Below are 22,146 nucleotides of genomic sequence, written 5' to 3'. Positions count from 1 at the left end.
ACCTCATCTACATTTACTCCGCCCCTTTTTTAACAGTCTGGCGTAAAGAGCTTTGCGTCGTGGTGTAAATTGTCCCTTGCCGCATCCTGTAGACGCGGGAGGAGGATTGGTGCTTTCCGGCTGGAGCGGAGCGTGATATTCCCCGGTACAGGAGGAGGAGTGGTGTGTAGTGTGATGTCTCTGCTCTTCTAGTTCTCTCCATTTATCAGGTGTTCGGTGCAGGAGTCCGCGCTGCGGCACGTGTTCCCTGTACGGATTCTGCCCACATTCCCCTCTGCTTGGCGATAATCCGTTTGCTGTTCTTCTGTATGGCCTCTTATCATCGGGTGACATCACTGAGATGACGTCACAAGGGCGCATTACTTACAGGCTGCATATTCTTTAGGTTTTCTTCTATGTAGTTGTCATAAGTATAGAGCTAGTTTACTAGTATATTGTAATTGAAAGCTATATTGATAATTCTAGTGGAAAGAGCTATGCCAGTTCTCACATCTGCTCATTGTCTGTGCTTTTACTGCACGGTAATTCACATGGCTTGAGATGTAGTGTGTGGATTTAAAGGGGTACTCTAGGGAAGTCAATGTATCCCCTATCCTCAGGATAGGGGGGAGGGGTCTGACTAATAGGACAGAAACTGATAGGACCCAGAAACCAGCCCATCATTGTAGTGCTCCGGCCTCCACCCAACAGATTATGGCACGAAAAATGAGCCCTCATACAGCCTCTTATGCGAAAAAAAGCTTCGGGGGTCAGAAAATGAATTTTAAATTTGAACTTTTTTGAATATTTTTTATTTTTTTAATTCGTAAAATATGATGGAAACTATACAAATCTGGTATTGCTGTAATCAGGCGGCCTAAAGTAAGGAGTAAACATTGTGGAGGCTGTAGCTTTTCCAGGAGTATGGTGGCTCTGTAAGGGTACGTTCACACGCGCGGATTTTATGCTGCAGATTAGCTGGTGGAGGCCCGCTCTATGCTGTCTTTACATGTGCCTGCTGGTAGTGTCAATACGCCGCTACCAGCAGGCACACAGCGATGTGCGAGTTGCAGTATACTCACACACCGCAGGAGATCTCTGCGTAGCTCAGAGCGGGGAGAGCGGCCACGATGTCAGAGTATGCCGCGCACATCGCTGCAGTGTGTCTGCTCGTACCGGGGTATTGCCGCTACCAGCAGGCACATGTAAAGCCAGCATAGAGCGGGGCCTTCACCAGCGGATCCGCAGCTAAATACGCTGTGAAAATCCGCGCGTGTGAACTTACCCTTATACTGGTGATGCCTGGAGTTGGGCCACTAGCCATCTAACTAATTTCACTGGACATGAGCTGCAAAACCACAAACACTAACTGAAGGCAAGTGTTTTCTGGAAGGAAGACAGTACCTCTGTTTGCTGGGCTATGGCGTTTGCACACCTTTCATTAAAGTTAATGGGAGTTACACAGATTGTGTTTTCAGGCTGGAGAGGGATCGGGAGTTCTTAAAGGAAAGCTGTCACATGTTTTCTCCCGCACTATACACAGGTACTGATGGAGAGTGCGGGAGATGCTCATTCCTATGAGCCCTACCTTGCTTGGCCGTTCGTCCGTAATCCTAGTATTATATGTGGAAATCTGGCTGTAACTGGCATGGGCGGGGCTTCTGTAGCTTAACCGGCACTGACGTCAGCGCCGCTTATGAATATTCACCCCCCCAGCTCTCCCTCTCTTTGCTGCTCCTAACAGTAGGGAGGGGGGATGAATGTTCATAAGCGGTGCTGACATCAGTGCCAGTTAAGCTGCAGAAGCCTCGCCCGTGCCAGTTACAGCCATATATCCACATATAATAAAACTAAGATGACAGGCGAACGGCCAGGTGGATCCGGGCAAGGTAGGGCTCATTTTAATCAGCGTCTCCCGCACTATCCATCAGTACCTGTGGATAGTGCGGGAGAAAACGTGACAGTTTTCATTTAACCACCAGACTGGTGAGACTTTCATCTAAGGGACACATATGGCTTTTACTGTTATGACATAAATGTCCAGATGCCAGTTCCACTTTAGGGTAGTGTCCCACACAGAGCATATGCAGCGTATTTCACACCACTAATATCTGAGGAGCAGCAGGAAATACGCTGCATATGTGCTATGAGCAGACACACAGGTCTGCGCTCAGTCTGCCTCCAAACCTTACTGCACACACTGGACTGCCATGGGGACAGCACATACACAGCGTATGTGCAGCTGCTCGGCGGATTTCTCGCAGTGTAGAATCTACCCTTAGGGTATGTTCACACATGCATATTTTCTGCTGCAGATCTGCTCTAACAGATTTTGCAACCCATTGAAGTCAATGGGCAGCAAAATCTGCAGTAGAAAATATGTACTTGTGAACCTACCCTTTGGGTGTGTTTTTACATACAACTTCCTGCGCATATTTGATGCTGAAGACTTTATTGTAAACCACATGACTGAATTCAGCTTCACATCTACAGCATCAAATGTGCACAGGATACTGTATGTGTGAATAGACCCTTAGGGTCATGGGTAAGTGGGCTTCCCGCATCTGAAATTCCACTTTTGGATTTTCCAATGCAGAGTTTCACAAGCAAAATTTCCGGAGATGGATTATGTTGCTACAAATGAATTTAATGGGTAGCAAGTTAATCCACTTCAGAGATGTGGAATTCCTATCACCTGATTCCCGGGACATGCAGTTCCGGGTGCCAGGCAGGTGAATTTTTCAGGCCCTTAGCCCTGCTTCGGACAAACAGGGCTGGACCTGAAAGCCCTCGTCAAGCACGGCGGTGCTCAGAGGGGTGTATGGAGCGGGCTCCGGACTTGTGCCCGCTCCGTACTCTGCTGTTTTCAGTAGCTGGGGGCTTCCGATAATAGCCAGCATGCGGTGATTGCAGCGGCTGGCTATTAACCCTTCAGATCGCCTCTGTCAAACCTGTGAGACTTTCAGCCCACATCCCCATGAGGGTAAATACTCGCATATCACCCGCATGCGCTGCCCTCCTCGTCCTGTATGTTGCAACCGCCGGCGCTGACACTCTCTATACTGTGCGGTATCCCTATGCCTGGGCTGCAAAAGGTAAACAAAATAAACTTTAACACACATACGTCGGCCTTACGCTGGTGGACGGGAACGTCTGAGAGCTATCAGCCTATCACCGGCCGCAGCGATGTTCCGCATCGGCCGGTGATAGGCTGAGCCCACTGTCATGTAAGAAGCCGGCTTCTTACATGACAGTGGGCTCAGCCTATCACCGGCCGAGGCGGAACATCGCTGCGGCTGGTGATAGGCTGACAGCTCTCCGACGTTCACGTCCCCAGGAAACAAGTGAGGCCGGTACCGGACTAACGGGAGGTAAGTTAAAGTTTATTTTTTTTATTTTTTGCAGCCCCATAGGGATACCGCACAGTATAGACCAGTGGTTTCCAACCTGCGGACCTCCAGATGTTGCAAAACTACAACTCCCAACATGCCCGGACAGCCGTTGGCTGTTCGGGCATGCTGGGAGTTGTAGTTTTGCAACATCTGGAGGTCTGCAGGTTGGAGACCACTGGTATAGTGTGTCAGAGGAGGGCAGCGCATGCGGGTGACATGTGAGTAGTACCTCGATGGGGACAGCGCTGGGCTGATAATTGGGGGGGGGGGGTTTGGCAGAGCAGCGCTCGCGGGTCACATATGGTTAGTTCCCCGATGTGGGGACATGGCAGCGCTGGGCTGATAATACATTAATTCCCGAGGGGGAGGGGCCAAACTGGTATGGGTTAAAATTCATATCGTGCAGCACAAAAATTTCGGTATTCGGTATCAACCGGTATGCCGCCCATCCCTACTCTGACCGATCAAAACTTTTCACTCTAGGATGTGTCAAAAGTATTTTCACGTTACAATGCCCATTTAAGATCTGCAGATATACAGTACATTCAGGTTATCAGCTTGTGGCCATAGTAGCAGGAGAATGCACCATCCATGTGCATAACATTTGCACCACCTGGACAAACGCATTCTGGGAGGAAAAAAACAAATCCTGTTTGGGGGCATGATGGGGGACATTTCTCAAAACCTGTCCAGAGGAAAAGTTGCTGAGTTGCCCATAGCAACCAAACAGCTTCATTTATTTTTCAGAGGCTTTAACCCCTTAAGGACTGAGCCCTTTTTCACCTTAAGGACTCGGCCATTTTTTGCAAATCTGACCACTGTCACTTTAAACATTAATAACTCTGGAATGCTTTTAGTTATCATTCTGATTCCGAGATTGTTTTTTCGTGACATATTCTACTTTAACGTAGTGGTAAAATTTTTTGGTAACTTGCATCCTTTCTTGGTGAAAAATCCCAAAATTTGATGAAAAATTTGAAAATTTAGCATTTTTCTAACTTTGAAGCTCTCTGCTTGTAAGGAAAATGGATATTCCAAATAATTTTTTTTTTTTTTTTATTCACATATACAATATGTCTACTTTATATTTGCATCATAAAATTGATGAGTTTTTACTTTTGGAAGACACCAGAGGGCTTCAAAGTTCCGCAGCAATTTTCCAATTTTTCACAAAATTTTGAAACTCGCTTTTTTTCAGGGACCAGTTCAGGTTTGAAGTGGATTTGAAGGGTCTTCATATTAGAAATACCCCATAAATGACCCAATTATAAAAACTGCACCCCCTAAAGTATTCAAAATGACATTCAGTAAGCGTTTTAACCCTTTACGGGTTTCACAGGAATAGCAGCAAAGTGAAGGAGAAAATTCACAATCTTCATTTTTTACACTCGCATGTTCTTGTAAACCCAATTTTTGAATTTTTGCAAGGGGTAAAAAGGAGAAAATTTTTACTTGTATTTGAAACCCAATTTCTCTCGAGTAAGCACATACCTCATATGTCTATGTAAATTGTTCAGCGGGCGCAGTAGAGGGCTCAGAAGGGAAGGAGTGTCAAATGGTTTTTGGGGGGCATGTCACCTTTAGGAAGCCCCTATGGTGCCAGAACAGCAAAAAACCCCACATGGCATACCATTTTGGAAACTAGACCCCTCGGGGAACGTAACAAGGGGTAAAGTGAACCTTAATACCCTACAGGTGATTCACGACTTTTGCATATGTAAAAAAAAAAAAAAAAATTTTTACCTAAAATGCTTGGTTTCCCTAAAGTTTTACATTTTTAAAAAGGGTAATAGCAGAAAATACCCCCCAAAATTTGAAGCCCAATTTCTCCCGATTCAGAAAACACCCCATATGGGGGTGAAAAGTGCTCTTCTGGCGCACTACAGGTCTCAGAAGAGGAGTCACATTTGGCTTTTTGAAAGCAAATTTTGCTCTGGGGGCATGCCGCATTTGGGAAGCCCCTATGGTGCCAGGACCGCAAAAAACCCCACATGGCATACCATTTTGGAAACTAGGGCCCTCGGGGAATGTAACAAAGGGTTAAGTGAACCTTAATACCCCACAGGCGTTTCACGACTATTGCATATGTAAAAAAAAAAAAAAAAAAAATTTTACCTAAAATGCTTCTTTTCCCAAAAACTTTACATTTTTAAAAAGGGTAAAAGTAGAAAATACCCCCCAAAATTTGAAGCCCAATTTCTCCCGAGTACGGCGATACCCCATATGTGACCCTTAACTGTTGCCTTGAAATACGACAGGGCTCCAAAGTGAGAGCGCCATGCGCATTTGAGGCCTAAATTAGGGATTGCATAGGGGTGGACATAGGGGTATTCTACGCCAGTGATTCCCAAACAGGGTGCCTCCAGCTGTTGCAAAACTCCCAGCATGCCTGGACAGTGAACGGCTGTCCGACAATACTGGGAGTTGTTGTTTTGCAACAGCTGGAGGCTCCGTTTTGGAAACCGTGGCGTACCAGACGTTTTTCATTTTTATTGGGGAGGGGAGGGGGGCTGTGTAGGGGTATGTGTATATGTAGTGTTTTTTTACTTTTTATTTTATTTTTTGTTAGTGTAGTGTTTTTAGGGTACAGTCGCACGGGCGGGGGTTCACAGTAGTTTCTCGCTGGCAGTTTGAGCTGTTGCAGAAAATTTGCCGCAGCTCAAACTTGCAGCCCGATACTTACTGTAAGCCTCCGCCCATGTGAGTGTACCCTGTACATTCACATTGGGGGGGACATCCAGCTGTTGCAAAACTACAACTCCCAGCATGCGCTGACAGACTGTACATGCTGAGAGTTCTAGTTTTGCAACAGCTTTAGGCACACTGGTTATGTATCACGGAGTTTGTGACCTTACGCAGTGTTTCAAAACCAGTGTGCCTCCAGCTGTTGCAAAACTACAAATCTCAGCAGTCACCGGCAGCCAACGGGCATGCTGGGAGTTGTAGTTATGCAACCAGCAGATTCACCACTAGAACTCCCAGCATGCACTTTAGCTGTTTGTGCAAGCTGGGAGTTGTAGTTATACAACAGCTGAAGGTACACTTTTCCATGGAAAAAATGTGCCTCCAGCTGTTGCAAAACCATAAGTCCCAGCATGCCCATAAGGGAATGCTGGGAGTTGTGGTGGTCTGCCTCCTGCTGTTGCATAACTACAGCTCCCAGCATGCCCTTTTTGCATGCTGGGAGCTGTTGCTAAGCAACAGCAGGAGGCTGTAACTCACCTCCTGCTGATGCTCCATCACAGGACTGTCCCTCGCCGCCGCCGTTGCTCCTGGGGCCCCGATCCCAACATGGACGCCGGGGATCGGGGTCCCCAGCACCCGGGGTCGTCTTCCCGCTCACGCCCTCCGGAAGAGGGGCGGAGCGGGTGCGGGAGTGACACCCGCAGCAGGCGCCCTGATTGGTCGGCCGGTAATCCGGCCGACGAATCAGGGCGATCGTGAGGTGGCACCAGTGCCACCTCACCCCTGCAGGCTCTGGCTGTTCGGGGCCGTCAGAGACGGCCCCAAACAGCCAGTAATTCCGGGTCACTGGAGACCCGATTGACCCGGAATCGCCGCAGATCGCTGGACTGAATTGTCCAGCGATCTGCGGCGATCACCGACATGGGGGGGCATAGTGACCCCCCTGGGCGATATGCCGGGATGCCTGCTGAACGATTTCAGCAGGCATCCGGCTCCGGTCCCCAACCGGCTAGCGGTGGGGACCGGAATTCCCACGGGCGTATGGATACGCCCTGCGTCCTTAAGGACTCGGAATGCAGGGTGTATCCATACGCCCTGCGTCCTTAAGAGGTTAAAATAAATAAAAAAAATCGATCTGATTGGTTGCTATGGGCAACTCAACAACTTTTCCTCTGGACAGGTTTTGAGAAATCTTCCCCTATGCACTTTGTCATGACTTTATAGAATGTTGTCTTGTAATTGGCCTGTTTATGGTGGTAAATCTTCCTGACTCCTTTTTTTTGTCTTTTTAGAAGAAATCAGGATGAGTTTGCGGAAACAAACCCCAAGTGACTTTTTGAAGCAAATTATTGGCCGACCAGTAGTTGTAAAGCTGAATTCTGGAGTTGACTATCGAGGTAACAATATTTAATAATCATGATGCTGACTTTACCACTCATGTTATTTCAAATAGTATTTAAACTTAAAGATATAGAAGGACATTTATCAAGCTCCGTAGTAGATTTTTTTTTTTTGCATAAAGAAGTCGCATGTACTTGCGCACCTGTGACTTCTTTCTATACATGCTTGAATTTTGCTTATCCCAACGCACATTTCTGAAATCTGAAATTTTTCTTTAAACTCTGCAGTGGTCATGTATTTATCCAATGCGATTGCATCTCTGTTTAAAAGTCTCATATATATTCCAGGTCCAACCTGGCTTACAGAAAGTGCATACGTCTGCAGAAAAGGAAATGAACACCCACTTTAACACCCCCCACCCACCCATTGCGCTACCTATATATATTCCCACCAGCTGCACTTCCTGTATATATTGCTCCCCTCCCCTGCTGCACTAGCTATATATATTTCCCCCATATATTGCCTGCAGCTGGGGGAACTAATACTCCCATCCTGGAAACAGGTAGTCCCACAACACGGCAGAAGTCTGCTGATGTCACCTCTTCTGAGCATGCTCAGAAGTAGTAATGGATAGTATAAACCAGGGGCAAATGGATGACATTAAAGGCCATCTGTGGCCGAAAACAACTTTTCCCTTATTCACAGGATAGGGGATAAGTATTTAATCGCGGGGTGTCCGACCGCTGGGACCCCCTGCGCTCTCCTGCACGTGGCCACGACTCTGCCGCGGCTCTCCCGTGCAGAAGACATGCCGGCCGCAGCATGACGTTGACGCCGATACGCCTCCTCCATGTAATTCTATGGGAGAGGTGGGAAGGCAGTGTTCGTGCCTCTCCCATAGAACTTTATGGGGAGGGAGCGTAACAGTCAACCTATCTAGGTCGATACTATACGCATTAGCGCTCTCATTGAGCGCAGCCCCGTTCAGGAGATTGTCCTGAAATCGTCTGGTCCGGTCCCCAGTCCCACTCCCCACCATACTATAATACCATTTAGAGACCCCTCCTTCATTTCCCCGCTGGCACCGGCCACAGAGAGCTACCTGTACCTCCTCACTGCAGGCAGCTTCTCACAGCAATGTGTTAGCTTTGGTGGGCTTTCTGGAGAGGGGGGGCTACTTCAGTAACATGTGACGTCCTCCTGTGCAGCCCCTCGGCGCAAGAGGATGTCACTCGTCACCACCACAGCTCACTTATTTAAAGTGGCCGTGGTGCACACTTCCTACAGAGGTAATGTGGGGCCATGGCCTCGGCCACTTAGCACAGACAGTAAGTGACGACTTCTGCACAGCGGATAGCAGGGGGAAAATCATTATTGCCTGCGGCCGGCCAGGGTGGCCCTCAATGTAAAACACTGGCTGCATGAGAACTTACCAGCAGCAGGTTGAAAATGCCGTCTGTGGCGGTAAAATACCGGCTGAGTGGCAACCCTACACACACACACACACACACACACACACACACACACACACACACACACACACACACGCGCTCTCTCTCACTCTCACTCTCTCTCTCTACTGCAGGATCTTGCAAAATGAAAATTAGCTAGCCCAGCAAACAGCTTACTGTTCGGGCACTGTGTGAGCTGCGGTGACATGATTGCTACTGGTAATAAAGGGTAGATAAAGAACTTTGTCTATTAACATAAGGGAAAACTTTTCTGCTTTAAAAAATGCTTTTGTAAGCGGGTTTCCCAGTTTTTGCTTGTGTGTGATTTATCAAGGTTGTGCGACTATTTGATAAATAGGTCACACGTAAGCAAAAGGAAGTAAAAAAAAAAAAAAAAAATTGTCATATAAAAGCCATACATTTTGAAAAGAATGATAAATCTCCTTCATAGTGAATTTACTATTATCTTCACTATTCCCTAGTCAGGTGGGTGTGGACTATATTTTTCTATTTATGCAAACCTGATTTACACCCCCTTGAGCCTGTTTGCCAACCTATGTGTCTTGGAGGCAACAATTATTATATAAATAAGCCCTAGTGGACGCATCAGCAGGAAAAGACGGTGTAAATGAGCCCATGGTAAGATAGGGCTTCTCATCAGGTTTCTCGGCATACCTTTTTGATTTCAATAAACCTCTCCATCTTTAAGATTTAAAGCGTACCCGTCAGATCAAAAAATTTTTTATATATATATATATCTATCACTCAGTTCCTAATCCTTACCATGTACATCAAATTTTTGTGTCTAGCACCTTTATTTTTTTTTTATTACACTTTTTTTTAATTTAGCGCACTATTCTGAAATTCCTCTGAGGGGGCGGGGCCTCACTATGCAGGTCTCCACCCCCTCCCGCAGTATGCTGTCTACTCATATCTCCCCTAGCATTAGCAAAACTACAACAACTCCCAGCTTGTCCTCACTGACAGTAGTGGGACACATGCTGACAATGGTAGGATTTTTCCTCCAGCAGTAAGCCCTGCGCTCACAGCTGTCAATCAGGGAAGTGTGTCCATGACATAGGTGACGACGCATGGACACAGCAGGACTGGTATGTGTCCAAGCAGGCAGGGGGGGGCAGTTGTTTTGTATGGCTTTTTCAGTATGAAATACTGAAACTTTTCTAATGAAAGCAATTGCAAAACCTATTGGTTTTGAATACTTTACAACATATCAAAAGTTTTTGTATCTGACAGTGCCCATTTAAGCCTCAATTGCAGATCAGTGGAAAGCTAAAGTGCCAAGGGGGTGTTCCCCAGCACTGCCAGAAATGGGGCAAGTCCAGCCCATGTTCCTTTTTATCACTGCCTCACAATCATTTGCATCAGCTTACCCTGTTTTTACTGACGGCCACTAGGTAAAGAATACATGGGCTGGCTAGCCCCTTCAACACTTTCCTGTGCTGGGGAACACCCCCTGGGCACTTGAGCATCATTTTATTTATTTACTAAAAACTTGAGAGATAGGGGGAAGTGTGGCCGGAATCCTTTTGACTAGCCCATGGTGTTATTTACACCGATGTTTTCCTACTGACTGATCCACACTTCACACAATAAATATTATTTTCTGTGCTACCCTTTTGACTTGGCAGTCCCATTGTCTTTTACTAGCACTGTCAATCAAGTCAAGGTGGCTGCAAAGGGTTTTGATAGCGGTGGAAGGAATGGGTACAACATTTGGGATTTACAGCTCACTTGTATATTAGGAAAGTGTGCCCTCAATGAAAGTATTCTGCAAATTTTAGTTTAAGGGTCTATTCACACATATAGTATTCTGCTCAGATTTCATGCGCAGGATTTTACTGCTGCAGATTTCAAAGTAAACTGACTTTAAATCCTGCGCAGTAAATCTGCGTAGAATACTGTGTGTGAATAGACCCTAAACCTTCACCCAGCGCGGTAGATACTTTTAATTGTGAAAACCCCTCTGCGACATTCTAGGACAGCACCATGTAACCTTTTTTAGAGGCAAGCCAACCATCAGGTATCAATAGTTCTCAAAAGTCGAAGAATAGAAGCATATCAAAATATCAGCTTGGTTGCTTGCCCATGTGCATTGTTTCAAGCATTTTTCACAATTTTTACATGCTTAAAAATGCCTAAACCGTGCATATGAGTGACCAGATAAACGAAATTTCGTTGTTTTTTTTTTTTTTTTTTTTTCCATAACTGCGATCTCTTGACAGACTTTTAGGCATGCCACTTATTTTACAGCCAGAATATACAAAGAATTATATGATGTGTTTTTGGTATGTAATGAAAATCTTCTGGTAGTCTGTACATATACTTACAGAATAATCTGTACAATTTACAGGAGTCTTGGCATGTTTAGACGGGTACATGAACATTGCTTTGGAACAGACAGAAGAGTACGTCAATGGACAGCTGAAGAATAAATATGGAGATGCCTTTATCAGAGGAAATAATGGTAAATAACCTCCAGGGGTTTTTCAAAGATTTCATGTCTTTATAAATGTTATCTGATAATACACATGCAAAGGGAGTATTTTTGTCTGAGCCCCTATGTTCACTGTTTTCCAAGCATTTCTGAAGGACTCTGATAGAAATAAATAATTTGGTGCAATTTGGTGTCTTTAGAAACGTCTAGTGGATGTGGCATTAATAAAATAAAGTATAATAGTAAAGTTCATACTTCTCTTTTTCAAATCCACTCCTGATCTTGGCTTTAAAGGGGTACTCTGGTGGGAAAATATTAATATATTATTATATATAATATAATATAATATTTAATCAACTGGTGCCACAAAGTTAAACAGACTTGTAAATTTACTTTTATTTAAAAATCTTACTCCTTCCAGTACTTATCAGCTGCTGTATACTACAGAGGTAGTTTTAGTTCTTTCTGGAGTTCTTTTCAACTTCTGAAGTTATATTGTTCTTTTCTGTCTGACAACAGTGCTCTCTGCTGACACCTCTGTCCGTATCAGGAACTGTCCAGAGCAGGAGAGGTTTGCTATGGGGAATTGCTTGTACTCTGGACAGTTCCTGATACAGACAGAGATGTCAGCAGAGAGCACTGTGGTCAGACTGAAAAGAATTCCAGAAAGAAATACAACTTCCTGTGGAGCATACAGCAGCTAAGTACTGGAAGGATTAATGTTTTAATAAAAGTAATTTACAAATCTGTTTAACTTTCTGGCACTTTCTTCCAACAGAGTGGAAAAACTTAGCACGTACATTTATGCCCTGTGCTCGCAACAGGAATTTAAAGTGAGCTCATGGAGCCTAACTGGCTTTTTAACGACCACAGACATAAATGTATGTTCTTGTTTGGCGATACTTCGCGCACCAGGACAAACATTTACGTCCTGTGTGACCGCAGTCATCGGAGCGGTGCTCGCGTCATATACGGCAGGTTCCGTCTGCTGAAATCAGCCGGGGACCCACTGGTTATGGCCGACATCCGCGATTGCGCGGATGTCGGCCATTAACCCCTCAGATGCCGTGATCAGTACAGATTACGGCATCTGTGGCAATGCTCATGTTAAAATAGATGATCATCTGTAATGGTGGACAGAGGTCCCCTCACTTGCCTCCGTCCGTCTCCTGCTCTGGTCTGACATTGAGCAGACCAGAGCAGAAGATCACCGACAATACTGATCAGTGTTGAAAAATGTAAAAAAAAAATATAAAAAAGAAAAAAAAAAAAAGTGAATAATCCCCTCCCCCAGTAAAAATGAAAATTGTCAGTTTTTCCCATTTTACCCCCAAAAAGCATCAACCTTTTTAAATGTCCAAACTATCAAAATATAATGTTAATGATCCCGTACGTGAACGGCATAATCGTAAAAAAAAGTCCAAAAATGCTGCTTTTTTTTTATTTTTTTGTCACATTTTATTCCAAAAAAAATAAAAAATAAAGATCTAAAAGTTTTATATATGCAAATGTGGTATCGATAAAAAGTACAGATGACGATGCAAAAAAAATCAGCCCTCATACCGCCTTATATATGCAGGGGGAAAAAGGAAAAAGTTATAGGTGGTCAAAATAGGGCGATTTTAGATTACTGATTTTGTACAAAAAGTTTTAGATTTTTACTTTTATATTTTTGTACTGCTTAAAAAATATCATTTTAATCGTTTAAATAAAGTACACATGTAATTTTTACCGTAAAGTGTACAGTGTGAAAACGAAAACCCTCCAAAATGTGCAAAATTGTGGTTTTCATTTAAATTTCCTCCCTAAAATTTTTTTGGGGGGTTTGCTGTACATTTTATGGTAGAATGAGGCTTCATTACAAAGTACAATTGATCACGTAAAAAACAAGCCCTTAAACAAGCCCTTAGATGGAAAAATAAGAGTTATGGATTTTAGAAGGCGAGGAGGAAAAAACTAATGCAAAAATAAAATTGGCCTGGTCCTTAAGGTTAAAATGGGCTTGGTCCTTTAAGAGGTTAAGCCATTGAGCGATAGCTGCTCTCACAAGCCACCAGGACTCTCTGCTAATGCTGGCCATTGTCTTGCATTACCCTTCAGATCAAAGTCGATCTCTAGATAGAAAATGGCTAAAATACAATTGCTTGTCATTTTTGGTGACTGATTGGGACCTCTGCAGTGAAATTGACATCTGATTCCTATTAATGTTTAGTAAATTGATTCTTTTTCCTCCAATTGTGTGTGTGTGTGTGTTTTTTTTTTTTCCTCAATTATTCCCCAATACAGACACACTATGTGCAGACACACTGAAATGATGTGCGAGTCGCCGCGCATGCTCGGTGTACTCGCACACATCAATGCAGCTCCCCCTGCTCAATGAGCTGCTGCAATGTGTGAGTATACTGCGCATGCGCGCAGCGACTCGCACATCGCAGTGTGTCTGCTCGTATCGGCGTATTGCCGCTCCGAGCAGGCACATGTAAAGGCAGCATATAGAGGTCATTCAGCGGCGGATCCGCTGCTAAATACGCTCGTCTGAACGTACCCTAATGGTGGTAAATTTTAAAAGGGTACTCCGGGGGGAAAACTAATTTTCAAATCAACTGGTGCCAGAAAGTTAGACAGGTTTGTAAATTACTTCTATTTAAAAATCTTAATCCTTCCAGTACTTCTCTCCTGTATGCTCCAGAGGAAGTTATATTGTTTTCTGTATGACCAGTGCTCTCTGCAGTCACCTCTGTACGTGTCAGGAACTGTCCAGAGCAGGATAGGTTTGCTATGGGGATTTTCTCCTACTCTGGACAGTTCCTGACATGGACTGTGGTCAGACCGAAAATAACAATATAACTTGAAGCATACAGCAGCTGATAAGTACTGAAAGGATTAAGATTTTTAAATAGAAGTAATTTTACAAATCTGTACCCCAGTTGATTTGAACTCTGCATACTCCTGATCAAAACTTTTGGCATGTCTTTTCGACATGTCAAAGGATTTTAACCCCTAAAGCCCATTTTCACCTTAAGGACTCAAAACAATTTTCGATTTTGCACCTACAGAGAGATAGATAGATAGATATAGATAGATAGATATAGATAGATAGATAGATATAGATAGATAGATATATATAGATAGATAGATATATATAGATAGATATAGATATAGATAGATATAGATAGATATAGATAGATATAGATATATATATATATATATATATATATATATATATATATATCGATCTCCTTGTTTTTTGCATCACCATATAGATAGATATAGATATATACACACATACAGTGACCCCCCCCCCCCCCCCGACTTACGATGGCCCCAACATATGATTATTTCAACATACGATTGCCTCTCAGAGCCCATCGTATGTTGAAGGCAGCATCGACATATGATGCTGCTGTGTGTCGGGGCCATCGTACAAACAGCTATCTGACAGCACTGACAACTTCAGCAATTGACAGATAGTTGTTTAATGTGCCCCGTGTGTCCCGTTCTGCCTCCTGTTACTCACATGCTGTCCTGCTAACTCACGCAGGCTTCCACTGTGAGCTCCGTGTAAGCCCCCCCCCAGTGCAGCCATAGCCAATAGCCTGCAGCATCTTGCTGCAGGCATCCAATGAGCTGCTGGCTGCCCTCCCCTTCCTTTCCTATGGAGCTGTAGTCGGCAGGATCGTAATTCTGTCCCCCCTGAAGGTATTTAAAGAACTGTATAGTACTGTATGCGATGTCACACATCACATACAATACATATACACACCATACATCAATGTTTCCCTATCAGTGTGCCTGCAGCTGTTGCAAAACTATAACTCCCAGCATGCCCAGACAGTCAATGGCTGTACATGCATGCTGGGAGTTGTAGTTGTGCAACAGCTGGAGGCACCCTGGTTTGTTAAACACTCCCCATATACTCTACATACAATGGTCATCCCAGAACCAATTAGCAGTTTCCCATAGAGATATGTATTCAACATACAATCAGGGGTGTGGAAATGTTATAAAAAACTACTTGTCCACGGGGCTAAAATGGAGCAAAATCTACTTGTCCCTCATGACGATCCACTTGTCCGGGCTAATTTTCGCTTTTACGCTCTAATTTTTTCCTCCGCGCCCTATAATAGCCATAACTACCTACTATAATGATACCTTTTAATTTTTCAATAACATTCTCTGAACCAAAAAAAATAATAAAATAAAATTTATATATATTATATATATATATATATAATAGATAGATAGATAGATAGATAGATAGATAGATAGATAGATATATATTATAGATATATCTATCTATCTATCTATCTATCTAATTGAAATAGTAAAAGATCATTTTGCAGATTTGGTGGTTTTCTTTTCTACGCCGTTTACCTTGTTGAGATAACATGTTAGTTTTATACTTTAGGCGCCTGATTACAGCGATACCTGATATGTATCGTTTACGTCCTGTTTTACTAATTCTGAACGTTTTCTAATTTTTTTAATTGCCATTTTTAACCCCTGTAGCTTTATTTTTTTCCCGAATACCAGGCTGTATGAGGGCTCATTTTTTGCGCCATAATCTGTTTTTTTGTATCTGTACCATTTTGGTATTGATCTGACTTTGTAATCGCTTTTTAACTTTTTTTTTTCTGAGATATTATAAAAATTGCAAATGTTTTTTTTTTTTTTTTTTTTTTTTACAGTTACCGTACGGGATACTTAATGTTATATTTTAATAGGTTGTACAATTACGCACGAAGCGATACCAAATATGTTTATTTTTATTATGTTTGCATGTTTTTATATAGGAAAAGGGGGTGCTTTGAACTTTTAACATGGAAGGGGTTAATGCAGCAGTCTTCAAACTGTGGCCCTCCAGATGTTGCAAAACTACAACTCCCAGCATGCCCGGACAGCCAACAGCTGTCCTGGCATGCTGGGAATTGTAGTTTTGTTACATCTGGAGGGGCACAGTTTGAAGACCACTAGGTTAATGTGTCTTTCAAACTTTTATTAAAACTTTTTTTTTACACTATTAGATTTATGAGGAGTCATTAGATTCCTCAGACAGATAGAGTTCTATTGAACTCTATTAATCTGTGTGCTCTGTGATCCATTGATAGAGCCTGGTCCAGCCAGGATCTATCAATGACAGAGCCGGGACAGGAGGGAAGCCCTCCGGCTACCTCTATAGTGGATCTCCCCCCGCAATCGCGCTGCGGGGGGCGATCCACCCCCACTAGCCCACCAGGGAGCATTCACATGTCCCTTTAGACGCCGCTGTCAGCTTTGACAACGGCGATCTAAAAGGTAAATAGCCGGCGGCCCCCGGCTACTGAGAACAGCCGGGGGCTGCAGTGTATGGAGCGGGCAGTAATCCCGAGCCCGCTCCATGCATACTGCAGAGCGCCGCATGCATCTCCCCGTGCAGACGCGTCTCCTCCCCTCAGCTCTCCGAAGCTACAGCTGGGGGGAGTGAAGGCAGAGGACGCAGGTCTGCACGGGGAGCAAGAAGCCACACCCCCTAATCTCCCCCCGCACGTCTGCAGAGCAGGGGAGAGAAGACACATACACAGCTTCTCATCTCCACTGCTCTGCTTCGGAGGACACAGGCTGCAGAGTATGGAGCGGGCAGGACTCAGGTGCCCGCTCCATACAGACTGCAGATCCGCCGCACTTGTCAGGTCCGGCCCTGCTTGCCCGAAGCCGGGCTAAGGGCCGGACAAATTCACCTGCCCGGCGCCCAAAACTGCTAGTCTCGGGCGATAGGAATTCGACATCCCTGTACAATGGTTCCAAGGCCCCAGAACCAATTACAATTTTTACATAGACATATGTACTCGACATATGATGGTTCTCCTGGAACCAATTAATATCATATGTTGAGGGACCACTGTATATGTATATATATGTGTGTGTAGATAGATGCAAATCAAAAAATGTTGCAGTATCTTTTTATTTTTTTATTTTTTTTTTTGGGCTAACGGAATTTTGTAGAGACAAGCTTTTGGGATTCCTCCCTTTATCAAGTCCAAACTTGTCTCTACAAAATTCCGTTAAAAAAAAATAAAGGTCCAATAAAAAAGGTATTCTAAGATACTGCAACATTTTTTTGATTTGCATCATCTGCATCACTGGACTAATACGGCTACTCAAATTTAATGTGTATATGTGTGTGTGTGTGTGTGTGTGTATATATGTGTGTGTGTATATATATATGTGTGTGTGTATGTATATGTATGTATATATGTGTGTGTGTGTGTGTGTATATGTATATATATATATATATATATATATATATATATATATATATATATATATATATATATATATATATATATATATTCATTCATTCTTTAAATCGATGATCTGCAGCGGTGTCGCGGGGGGATAAATTGCCGATAACTTATACCGGAATATCTGTATAAGTTATCGGCCCTAACCTCCACAGGTTATCGGTATCAGCCCTAAAAATACGTTATCGGTCGAATGAATATATATATATCTATCTCTATCTCACCGATATCGTATTTTTAGGGCTGATACCGATAACCTGTGGAGGTTAGGGCCGATAACTTATACCGAAATTCCGGTATGAGTTATCGGCAATTTATCCCCCCGCGACACCGCTGCAGATCATCGATTTAAAGCAGGCGCTTTAAATCAATGAACTGCAGAGGCTTTTGCGGTGCCATAGACCGCCACCCGCTTCTCTCCCCCTGCCTGTTGGGGGGTCCTCCTGAGTCCTATCACCGCGAACGCCCCCGCGCCCCACCGCACCACGCCGCGTCGCACCCGGCCCCATTGCCTCCCCCATCCCCGGTTTTATAATTACCTGTTCCCGGGGTCCACTCTACATCTGGCTCCGGTGTCGTCCTCCTGAGCTGTCACTGTGTGCACTGATGGTGACGTCGCATCGCGTCACTCGTTATTGCGCACAGCGTAACGCAGGACGCAGCAGGAGCCAGAAGTAGCGTGGACCCCGTGCCCCGATAATAATCTGATAATCAGTCGATCCCATATATTATATATTTAAAAATATATATTATAAAAAAATAAATAAAAAAAAAAAAAGGAAATTATTAGAGGGACTTATTCACATGTATGCTATACCATGCAATCTTTTGAATGCATATACTGATCAGTGTTGTTGGCATTCTGCTGCTCCAGCCTGGACGACCAGGAGGCAGGTGAGGACCCTCCTGTCGTCCATTAGGCTGATCGGGACATCGTGATTCTTTCGCAATAGTCCCTATCGGCTCTGCTGAGCTGCCGGCATAGTTTAAAGGGTTAATGCCGGGCATCGGCCAAATCGCCAGTGACCGGCATTAGCCGTGGGTCCTGGCTGTCCATAGCAACCGAGACCCACCGGGTTTAACCCATTCTTTGCTTGTGTGAACGGTTTAACCCCTTAAGGACTCAGCCCATTTTGGCCTTTCAGACAATTAAATTTTTACGTTTTCATTTTTTCCTCCTCGCCTTCTAAAAATCATAACTCTTTTATATTTTCATCCGCAGACTAGTATGAGGGCTTGTTTTTTGCGCGACCAGTTGTCCTTTGTAATGACATAACTCATTATATCATAAAATGTATGGCGCAACCAAAAAACACTATTTTTGTGGGGAAATTAAAACGAAAAACGCAATTTTGCTAATTTTGGAAGGTTTCGTTTTCACGCCGTACAATTTATGGTAAAAATGACGTGTGTTCTTTATTCTGAGGGTCAATACGATTAAAATGATACCCATTATTACATACTTTTATATTATTGTTGCGCTTAAAAAAAAATCACAAACTTTTTAACCAAATTAGTACGTTTATAATCCCTTTATTTTGATGACCTCTAACTTTTTTATTTTTCCGTATAAGCGGCGGTGTGGGGGCTCATTTTTTGCGCCATGATCTGTACTTTTTTTTGATACCACATTTGCATAGAAAAAACTTTTAATACATTTTTTTTATAATTTTTTAGGAATTTTGGACTTTTTTTTTTTTTTTTTTTCGTTCACGCCGTTTACCGTACGGGATCATTAACATTTTATTTTAATAGTTCGGACATTTGCGCACCCGGCGATACCAAATATGTCTATAAAATTTTTACGCTTTTTGGGGGTAAAATAGGAAAAAACGGACGTTTTACTTTTTTATTGGGGGAGGGGATTTTTCACTTTTTTTTTACTTTTACATTTTTTTAAATTTTTTTTTACACTTGAATAATCCCCATAGGGGACTATTCATAGCAATACCATGATTGCTAATACTGATCTGTTCTATGTATAGGACATAGAACAGATCAGTATTATCGGTCATCTGCTCTGGTCTGCTCGATCACAGACCAGAGCAGGAGACGCCGGGAGCCGCACGGAGGAAGGAGAGGGGACCTCCGTGCGGCGTTATGAATGATCGGATCCCCGCGGCAGCGCTGCGGGCGATCCGATCATTCATTCAAATCGCGCACTGCCGCAGACGCCGGGATCTGTATTGATCCCGGCACCTGAGGGGTTAATGGTGGACGCCCGCGAGATCGCGGGCGTCGGCCATTGCCGGCGGGTCCCTGGCTGCGGTCAGCAGCCGGGATCAGCCGCGCATGACACGGGCATCGCTCCGATGCCCGCGGTTATGCTTAGGACGTAAATGTACGTCCTGGTGCGTTAAGTACCACCGCACCAGGACGTACATTTACGTCCTGCGTCCTTAAGGGGTTAAACGCTGTCAACAGGACTCAGGACGTAAATGTACACCCTGCACGCTTAAGTACCTGGATGTTGGGGCGTACCTGTACAACCTGCGTCCTTAAGGGGTTAAAGGGGCTAAAATCAGGTGACAATACTGATATTAAAATCTTTATTTAAAAAAAATCCCCACTGACAAGTTGTTTGTACATTTCTAAGAATAACAAAGCAATGTCAGACTAGATATGTAAAAAAAAAAAAGGGGAATTCAAGTATTTGCAGCCATGCAAGGAGAGCTTTAGCTTGATTATGATAACCCAGGAAAGTGTGCAGTGTTTGTGCTCTTGACATCTTACACACTGGGTGTGTTCTTAGTTTTATAAAGATTTGTTAATTTGTGAAAAAAAATTGTGTGTGTGTTTTTTTTTTTTTTTTTTTTTTTTTTTCTGAGACAGTTTATAAGCTGAGCCATTAGTTTCTGGATGTAGCTAGGGCATTGTAATTTGCTGTATCTCTTAAAAGGAGGACAGTGCAATAACATAACTGAAAAATCAAGATATTAAGTAGTGCCAGTAACCATCCCGCCACATACCACTGTGTAGCCAAGTCATGCTGATTTCGTTTAATCGACAAGGTAGCCTGTTTTTGGTTTTGTTCTGTCCATTTACAAACATACAGTGGTCCCTCAACATACCATGGTAATTCGTTCCAAACGACCCATCGTTTGTCGAATCCATCGTATGTTGAGGGATCCATGCAATGTAAAGTATAGGAAGCTGTACTCACCTGTCCCCGCCACTCCGGACCAGGTCCTCACCGCTCCCGATGCTGTCCAAGGGGCTCCCGATGCTGTCCCGCTGCTCCAGTGTCGTCTTCGCGATCCTCCGGCTTTTTCCGCATCTTCTGCAGGGTCCTGGCCTCGCTTTTTGGTGACGTTATTACGCTGCTGCGCTGGCGCGGCATGCGTAGTGACGTAATAACGACGCCAGAAAGCGAGGCCCGGACCCTGGAGAAGATGCCGGAGGATCGCGAAGTGGACCCGGAGCAGCGGGAATATGTAGGCGAACCTGCCCGGGATGCTTAAACTGCTATCCGACAGCAGCTTAAGCATTTTGCGCTGTCGGATAGCAGTTAATGCGATGGCCCCGACATATAAAAGCATCGAATGTCGATTTTATCCTATGTCGGGGCCATCGCAGGTCGGGGGGGGGGTTACTGTATACTGTTCCTTTTGTGAGGTCTGTAGATATCAATCTATCGGGGTGTTGTGTATTTTTATTTATTTTTAAATATAGATTACAAGATAAGCTAATATAATATAAAAATTGTTTTACATAACTTGATTGTAAACAGTAGGTCATTTTGTGTCTGTCTGTCCAGGTCATTAGACCTGAAGCCTGTTCACGACTTCAGACTGTAATATTGACCTAAACATATGTTTGTGTGAAGCAATCTGTAGACATTTCTCAGAACAAATCACATTGTTTCATTTAATTTGTGCTATTTCACTGCTTTTACTATTAATGGGATTTCTTTTTTTCTTACAGTCTTGTATATAAGTACACAGAAGAGAAGAATGTGAAGTCATGTTTATTTACTTTTGTATGGAGAGACCATTTATCTTATTTTGGAAGATAAACATTCAAGTGTTTTTGTCTGAGGTGATAAAATGTGGAAGAAACAATTTTCTTTTTTTAATATAAACAGTTTTGCTTGTGAACATTTTTTTTGTTTAACTATGTTCATTACACTGTAAAATAAACGTGAGAGAAATGTGTTTTCTTTTCTTTTTTGATTTCTTGTTGCGGTGTAATGAAATATTAATTCCATGTTAAACGTTTGTATGCAATAAAAAGTAATACTAGATTTTATTTTTTACTTTCTACATACTATGTTTGGCAATTGGTTTTTCACTTTTGATAGGCAATTCTTTTACTGGAAGCTGTAACTTCTATATATATCTCTGAGGTAAGAAGGTCTCTCACATTTATTATGGTAAATGTGCCAGAATTTGCACCAAATTTGTTTTACTTATGCCACAATGGCTATGGGGAAGATTTATCAAAACCTGTGCAGGGGAAAAGTCAACCAGTTGCCCATAGCGACCAATCAGATTGCTTCATTTATCAAAAATGAAAGAAGCGATTTGATTTGTTGCTATGGGCAACTTTTCTTCTGCACAGGT

At 43.4% G+C, this 22,146-nt stretch overlaps 1 protein-coding gene across 3 annotated transcripts; it reads left to right on the top strand.

The window, feature by feature from the left end:
- Positions 1-8: 8 nt before the first annotated feature.
- LSM6 (LSM6 homolog, U6 small nuclear RNA and mRNA degradation associated) lies at positions 9-21,738 on the top strand. 3 transcript variants are annotated; one of them, XM_056562848.1, is made up of 4 exons: positions 9-145; positions 7,349-7,453; positions 11,220-11,333; positions 21,509-21,738. In XM_056562848.1, the coding sequence occupies exons 2-4, from the start codon at positions 7,360-7,362 to the stop codon at positions 21,541-21,543; spliced, it is 243 nt and encodes an 80-aa protein (XP_056418823.1). In that variant the 5' UTR covers positions 9-145; positions 7,349-7,359; the 3' UTR covers positions 21,544-21,738. The 3 variants fall into 3 exon arrangements, with proteins under 3 accessions (XP_056418823.1, XP_056418822.1, XP_056418824.1); XM_056562847.1 differs by having other exon boundaries at positions 27-162; XM_056562849.1 differs by lacking the exon at positions 9-145 and adding an exon at positions 362-385.
- The last annotated feature ends 408 nt before the right edge of the window (positions 21,739-22,146 follow it).

This window comes from Hyla sarda, chromosome 1, assembly GCF_029499605.1.
Source record: "Hyla sarda isolate aHylSar1 chromosome 1, aHylSar1.hap1, whole genome shotgun sequence".
Classification (NCBI taxonomy): Eukaryota; Metazoa; Chordata; class Amphibia; order Anura; family Hylidae; genus Hyla; species Hyla sarda.
Note: the sequence above shows the minus strand (reverse complement) of the source record. Positions and strands in the feature narration are given on the sequence as shown.